Consider the following 7,681-nt stretch of genomic DNA (forward strand, 5'->3'; position numbering starts at 1 on the left):
TGTAGAAGGCTTTTAGAGTGTCTTAGAGACTTTTAGGAGCTTCTAGACCAGTTGATAAGCATTGGGAAGTTTCTAGACTGCTTTGGAAAACTTCTGGAAGTTTTTAAAACCGTGTTGGGTGCTCTAGAAGCGTATGGAAGTTTTCAAGTTATTTGGAAGGATGTTTTGGGAGCATCTTCAAGTTTTCAGACTCTTCTGAAAGATTTTTGAAAGTTTCTAGGCTGTCTTTAGTGCTTCTGGAAGATTCTAAGCTATTTTGGGAGCATCCTAAAGCTTCTAAACTGTTCTTAAAACTTCTAGTCTGTTTAGGAGCATCCTCTGAAGTTTCTAGAGTCTCTTGAAAGATTTTTCATAGCTTCTAACTTCTCTTAAAGCTTCTAGAAGCATCCAGGCTGCATCTTGAAGCTTCTGGACAGTTTTGGAAGGTTTTAAAGTGCTTTAGAGGCATTTGTAGGCTTCGAAACTGATTTAAAAGCATCTGAAAGGTTTTAAAGTCCTCTAGTAGCATATGGAAGCTTTCAAACTGTCTTGAAACATTTTGAGTGCTTCCAGACCGGTTGAAGTACATTTTATTTTAATTTTCATGCAATTTTCTTGTTACAGAAAAATGTCAAGCCAAGCGGACAATCAGAAACGTCTAAATCTGGAAAAGGCCACCAATTTCATGAGACAATACCGCGATCCAAATTCCAGGGAATTGAAGAAGTTGTCGGCGAATCAATTTATGGAAGTTTGGAGCCATTACGACAAAGACGGTACGTTTTTGGCCATTTTCTAAATGGGACACCCTGTATATTATAACCTAAGATGTGCCCTACAAAATGTTTCCTGTTTCTGAGATATTTGAGTGGTAATTTAATTTGTTGAAAACTTTGTCCCACTTTTCTGAGTCACCCTGTATACTGTAACATGTATTTTACATTAAATGCAACTCAGCTTGATAGGTCAATGATTTTTATTATTTTTTTTTTTGTTAAAACCTTGCTAAACTACTTTACACACTGCAATGACCATTTTTTGCTACATTCTGTTCTAGAAGATATATTGATAATAATTAATATTAAAATATGATAAAATATGATTTATTTGTTAAACAAGGTTATCTAAATTAATTAATAATAATAAAAAAAAATAAAAAAGTTGCCCCGCCGTGACAATGTTTGCACATTGCCGTGACCAGGATTCGAACCTGGGTTACTACGGCCACAACGTAGGGTCCTAACCACTAGACGATCACGGCTATCGGGGACTTGAGAAAACGAGCGCCAAAGCTGCATATAACCTACACGTAACTTTCTATCACCGGTTTATTACATTGGTTGCGGTTATTGCGTCACTCAACCAGAAACGGTTCAAATTATCTATTTGTAATACACAGGGTGTTTATAAAAAACTTTAACTAGTACGTGGAAAATTAAACCAAAATAGTAACGAATCACGTTTAGAATGTGTCGTTTGCTGTTTTATTTGTCACATTCAAAACCTTCACTTGTTATTTTTGCGTCATCTTATTGCTTGCTTTATGTAATTTTTTTTAATAAGATTGTATATTGATATACGGGGTGTCTGAAATTTGATTACTTATACATTTTGTGATTGTTTTTTTAAATAGGAAGACCAATTTTTTACTTGACATTTAAATTCTAGAACGTCAAGTTCTAGGCCTACTTGATGTAAAATGTCTATCATTTGAAATTAAGTTGATTTAGCAGTTTGGTGCACCCTGTCACATTTTGCCTTGTAACTCCTTAAGGAGGCCCTTAAGGTCAAAAACATTTTAATACGATATTGTAGAGAATTAAATTTCCTACAACTTTCCTTCTTTAAAATTTTAGTGTAGCTACTCAAATAACGGAGCTACCCTCAGATGAATTTAAGTGAGTTCAAACATTTTGGTGCACTCTGTTAATTTTTGCCTTCTAACTCCTTAAGGAAGCTCTTAATGACAAAAACAGCTTAATACAATCTTGTAGAGAATACAATTTTATACAACTTTCCTTATTTACACTTTTTTGTGACTGCTCAAGTAACGAAGCTACGCCCGTTTCACTCTTTTACAGGTAATGGTTACATAGAAGGCACAGAACTGGACGGTTTCTTGAGGGAATTCGTGTCCAGCGCCAACGCCACCGATGTGGGACCTGAAGTAACTAATATTTGCAGTGTTGCCGGAACTGCTTTACTTAAAAAAAAAAATATTTCAGGCTGTCTCCGATGACATGCTGGTGGAGCTCAAGGCCTGCTTCATGGAGGCCTACGATGACAATCAGGACGGGAAAATTGACATTCGCGAGGTGGGTAAGCAACAAAATGGCCTGGTTGTCAGTCATATAGTAGGCCTACTACGGTGTAAACCAGGCCAATAATTTGATGATTTTAATAAGTAATTTCCAGTTGGCTCAATTACTTCCGATGGAAGAGAACTTTTTGCTTTTGTTTCGTTTCGACAATCCGCTCGAATCCAGCGTGGAATTTATGAAGGTAAAGTAAACCGACTATGCTGTTACAGGCCGGAATTCCTTTAATAATTCGCCCAGTAAATTCAATCATTTAATTTGAATTTACTTCGGAATATTGCTGTATTAGTTCACACCGTGTTATCTAGCAGGAATTTGTAGTGGCAAATTGTCACTTTTTGTCTTGTAACTCCTTACAGAGGTGCTTTAGGACAAAAATACTTTAATACAATCTTGTAGAGGATGAAATTTCCTACAAATTTCCTTCTTAACACTTTTTCATAACTCCTCAAATAACGGAGCTACGCGTACTTGAACTTTGAATCTTTGAATCACCCTGTATAAAACTGTTAATTATAACCTATTGTGGCGTAAAAATCGACAATTTAATATAACTCAATTACCGGTAAAAAACTGTTTTTATTTTTTTGGTGTTTATTTAGATTTGGAGAGAGTACGACACTGATGGGAGCGGATATATTGAAGCGGATGAATTGAAGGTAACTTTAACCTTAACCAGTGAAAATTGGTTTAAAATTTGATTTTTTTCTCAGAATTTTTTAAGGGATTTACTTAAAGAAGCGAAAAAAATCAACGATGTTTCCGAGGATAAGCTTATTGAGTATACAGACACTATGGTAAGTGTAAGGGTGTGGTTAACTTGGAGTTGAAAAAACTCGGCCTTAGTTGCAGGTTTTCGATGCTAACAAGGATGGCAGACTGCAACTCTCCGAAATGGCCAAGTACGTTTTGACAGTCAGACACTCTGTATACAGATGTGGTAAATCCAAAACCGACCATAGGAAAACCGTGTAACTGACAGAGAAACGTAAATAATTGCATGCGCGGGACAAAGAGAGAAAACGAAAAAAATATCAAGTAGGCCATATTTTTAGCGCGCTGTTGCCAAACGCCGTAAGTATTCAATACCCTCGACAAACTTAATTTTTGGTGCTGGATTTTGGCAACAGCGCGCTGAAAATATGGCCTACTTGATATTTTTTTCGTTTTCTGTCTTTGTCCCGCGCATGCATTTATCTACGTTTCTCTGTCAGTTACACGGTTTTCTTATGGTCGGTTTTGGATTTACCACACCTGTATAATATTTTTTTGTTTTTCAGGCTGCTTCCAGTTAAAGAGAATTTCCTGTGCAGACAAGTGTTCAAGGTAATCTAATTATTGCATTTCCTTTCTAATATTCAGACCAACCCTATATTACTATATAGGTATTTAAATTTGTACTAATTTTATGCAAGCAAGTATAGTAGATTTTCCTTCTCTCTCTCTCTTATAAACTACAGGGTAATTAAAATTCAACGTCACTCTCAAAAAAAATTATAAATTTTCAAAATTTCAGTTTAAACTTTGTTTTGGTGCAGTCACTTGGTTTATTTGACCACCTTGTACAGTTTTACCAGAAAAATGAAGTAAAAACAGCGTCAGGTGTAAAACTTGCAAAGTCACTTAGTGAAAGCAAACCCACAAAAATTCCAGCCATATAATTACCAAATTATTGTCAGTCACCCAATTTTACTAACTACATTTTTGTTTTTTAATTATATAATCCACTGTATAGGTTTATGGCCAAAAAAAAAAACTGTTTTCTGTCTCCTTCTGGCTTAGCATCTTCTATATATTCTGTCTGCACCAGTAAAAGCACCTGAAATATAGATAACAATTGAATGATTGCAAATTATTATCTATATAAAGCAAATCTATACCTATATACTTTACATATATTTAAAGCTAGTTCTAACCTAGCTGCACGGCTTTATCTGTCTGTCTGTGATCTACTTTTAGGAAGGATTCGAAGTAAGTAACAACCAGTTTTTCCAATTGTTTGCCTGAATCACTCTGTATAAAAGTTTCCACATGTTTTTCAGAAATTTTACAAAGTTGTTCTGGCAAATACCTGCTTTTTGTCCTAATTGCACTGGCACTAGCATGTTTTTTGACTGTTTCTATTGGTAGTAAATTGTTTAATAAAGAAGAAACAATAGCTAATGTCATCTCTCTCTTCATATATTTTTTTTGTAATAAAGTTAAATAATAAAGTTATGTAGTTTAGTCTATTTTTCCTCAACCATGCATTTACTAATTTTTGATTTTAGGGTGCCACAAAATTGACAAAAGACGACATTGAACGAGTTTTTGCTCTATATGATCGAGTAAGTGACACTTTTTTGTATATTCTTTATTTGCTATTAATCGATTAATTTGCAGGATAACAACGGTACTATAGAAAACGAGGAACTCAGAGGATTCCTGAAAGACTTACTGGAACTAGTGAAAAAGGTTTGGATCAATTTTGACGCCCTCTAGCGGCCTAACCATTTAACTGATCAACCAATGTTGCATGTTGCTGAAAAGCCCATTTCATTGGCTATCCATTGACGTATAAAAGTCCGTACTTTGTTATTGAAATAAGACAGTTATTCAGGTTTAAGTAAAACAGTGCATTCAAATTGGCTAGAAAAGTTTGGTTAACTTTGAATCCCTCTAGAGGCCAAACCATTTAACTGATCAGCCAATATTGCATATTACTGGAAAGCCCATTTCATTGGCTATCCATTAACGTATAACAGTTCATACTTTGTTATTGAAATAAGACAGTTGTTCAGGTTTAAACAAAACAGTGCATACAAATTGGCTAGAAAAGTTTGGTTAACTTTGAATCCCTCTAGAGGCCAAACCATTTAACTGATCAGCCAATGTTGCATGTTGCTGGAAAGCCCATTTCATTGGCTATTAGTGGATTACGGCTCTGTCTGTCAACTGTCATTGCACTAACCAAACTAAAAGTCATGTTTTTATAGGATTACGACGCTCAAGACCTGCAAGACTTTGAAGAAACCATCCTAAGAGGTGTTGACTACAATCAAGATGGCAAAATCAACAAAAAGGAACTAACCATGATCCTGCTGGCTATTGCGAAACACAATCAAGAAGAAGAGCCGACAGCATAAAAGCTCACTTAATAATAGTTTAAAATCGTGAAAAAAACAGGACCGGATTAAGCCCGCAGAGAAAAAAATAACCTCAACCCGGGCCTGTTTTTTTTGTGTTTTGAAATTGCCAACTTATCGTTACTCTAGCACACATTTTTTGATGTTTTGTAACGTTTGTTTTAAGGGCATTTTTGTATACTGAGTGTTGCAAAGCTCCCAGTTGTAGCAAAACGTGATTAATGTTAGAAAGTTAAAAACACCAATTTCATTATAATCTAGTATTTAACAGAAAAAATGTTAAATTCGGTCCTGTTACAGGAAACTAGTGTTTATAAAGTGATTGATCGTGTGAAGATCAATCAGATATGACATTTTTGACAGGTCATCTGTTATTTGTAATTTAGGTAAGACCTAACCTAAAAAATCATTGAACTTTTCTTCAAGTCCAGCCCTGTGAAAACGTGGAAAGCAGCCAGGTTAGGACTGTCAATTTTTGATATATTATTCTTGACAGTTTTAGTAATAATTCATACTAAAATTCATCTCTGTACCTCTGATATTTCTGGAAATATTGATTTTTTTTGGGATTTGAATCTGACAGAACTGAATGACAACTAGGAATGGGCCACCATATACAAAGGAAATGACAACTTTGACAATCTGTGACTTACAATACCACTCTCAGCACAGTGGTTTGTTTGTGATTGGTCAAGAAAAACACAAACTCCACCATTGACACAGTAAATGACCTGTCAAAATGACACTTAATCATGAATTTAGGGTGTAATATTCAATGTTCCTTAATCGTAGTTAAACGTAATTGTTAATCTAAGATTACTCTGCTTCTCTTGTTGCTGTCCCACTGTGTGTGAATCTCATCTAATCTTCTTAAGACTTTAATTATACTATAAATATTTGATATGATATATTTTTGTTAACTAGTTGCAAAGTTTCAGTTAATTGCCAGTATTACTACTATTATACTATAAATGTATACTAAAATCGTTTAATAAACGTAAAAATCATAGTTTTTAAGGTGTTGATGCTTGTTTGCTGCTGTTATTTGAATGCTTAAACAGTTCTGTTGTTTAACAAATAAATAAAAAAATGTGTATACATGAGTTTTATTTGCTTTTTCCAAAGGTTACACGAGTGAGACAATGAGTTTGCTATGATACAAAAAATGGCATTTTTGCAAAAAGTGCAATTTTGGCAATTTTTAAAATATGTTGAATTTTGACGCCCTCTAGCGGCCAAATAGTGTGATCATGTGGGGAAAAACATTTTTGGAAAGCTTGAAATCTGCTCTATCTTTTGTTTTCTATGACATTTTAACGTAACTGGTCAAATAAAGGAGTAATTTAGGGTCAAAGCAGTTTGTGTCACAAAATATGCGATTGGATTAGTAGCATTCCAATTTTGACGTAACGTTCTTTTCTGCATTTTACTTGGCGCTTTCACCATCAGTCAAGATTTTAAAAAATGTATCTTGACCTTATGGTGCCCTTTCAAGGGAATATATTTGTGTATTTATTATTTAATACAAATTTTAACGTCACACTGGTTTGTTGTAATTTACAATAAAAATAACATAAATAATATAAATATGTATAGTAATACTTATAATCTTATAATTAATTAATAAATTACAAAAAATACTATTATCGAGCAAATTACAAGTGAAAATCCTTTATAAAAGCCTCAAAATACAAAAAAATTAATGTCATATGTACAATTTGACAGCTCCTAAGTCAAGTACTGACATTTATTGACAGACAAAAGTTTATTTGAGGATGCGGAAATTGTACAAACACGTCAACCACAAGCAGCTGGCAACACTGAAAAGTTTGATTGACACCTGTCACGGACCTAAAAAAAATGTCGTTATTTTTGAAAAATCAGTCAATTACATTTAAATCAGTTGGGAAAAAGCTAAAATGGTAAGAACACGTAACGTGACCTAGATAATTTGATTTTAGAGCTGGCAACGTAATGAAGGTACTTTGACGCCCTCTAGCGGCCAAACGGTGTAATCAATCCACTCATCTGGGGATATTTTTGGAAAGCTTGAAAGCTGCTCTATCTTTTGTTTTCTATGACATTTTGGCGTATCTTGTCAAGTAAGGGAGTACTTTAGGGTCAAAACAGCGGATGTCACAAAATATGTGATATTATTGTAAAGGAACTTTGACGCCCTCTAGCGGCCAAACTGTGTTATCAATCAACTCATGTGGCGTTATTTTTAGAAAGCTTGAAATCTACTCTATCTTTTGTTTT

The 7,681-nt window shown here is 34.3% G+C and overlaps 2 protein-coding genes and 1 non-coding gene across 5 annotated transcripts in view; 1 reads left to right on the forward strand and 2 right to left on the reverse strand.

Moving 5' to 3' along the window:
- LOC145737956 (calbindin-32) overlaps nucleotides 1-6,518 on the forward strand; it is a 46,293-nt gene extending 39,775 nt beyond the window's left edge. For 2 of the 3 annotated variants that reach the window (XM_081992814.1, XM_081992815.1), the window contains 12 exons: nucleotides 604-755; nucleotides 2,061-2,146; nucleotides 2,205-2,294; nucleotides 2,395-2,481; nucleotides 2,900-2,956; nucleotides 3,011-3,094; nucleotides 3,144-3,199; nucleotides 3,578-3,623; nucleotides 4,257-4,268; nucleotides 4,568-4,624; nucleotides 4,680-4,751; nucleotides 5,273-6,518. In XM_081992814.1, coding sequence (XP_081848940.1) covers nucleotides 608-755; nucleotides 2,061-2,146; nucleotides 2,205-2,294; nucleotides 2,395-2,481; nucleotides 2,900-2,956; nucleotides 3,011-3,094; nucleotides 3,144-3,199; nucleotides 3,578-3,623; nucleotides 4,257-4,268; nucleotides 4,568-4,624; nucleotides 4,680-4,751; nucleotides 5,273-5,422 — 945 coding nt within the window. In that variant the 5' untranslated portion in view covers nucleotides 604-607 and the 3' untranslated portion in view covers nucleotides 5,423-6,518. The remainder of the gene's footprint in view (nucleotides 1-603; nucleotides 756-2,060; nucleotides 2,147-2,204; nucleotides 2,295-2,394; nucleotides 2,482-2,899; nucleotides 2,957-3,010; nucleotides 3,095-3,143; nucleotides 3,200-3,577; nucleotides 3,624-4,256; nucleotides 4,269-4,567; nucleotides 4,625-4,679; nucleotides 4,752-5,272) is intronic. The other variant, XM_081992816.1, reaches the window with a different exon arrangement.
- The window catches only part of LOC145737938 (uncharacterized), a 116,405-nt gene that overhangs the window by 103,563 nt on the left and 5,161 nt on the right, over nucleotides 1-7,681 (reverse strand). The gene's annotated exons all lie outside the window — the stretch shown is intronic.
- On the reverse strand, nucleotides 1,169-1,240 carry TRNAH-GUG (transfer RNA histidin (anticodon GUG)). Its single transcript has one exon. It is a non-coding gene; the product is annotated as a tRNA-His (tRNA).

This window comes from Ips typographus, linkage group LG14 (genome assembly GCF_016097725.1).
Source record: "Ips typographus isolate SLU linkage group LG14, UJ_Ityp_2.0, whole genome shotgun sequence".
NCBI classification, from domain to species: Eukaryota; Metazoa; Arthropoda; class Insecta; order Coleoptera; family Curculionidae; genus Ips; species Ips typographus.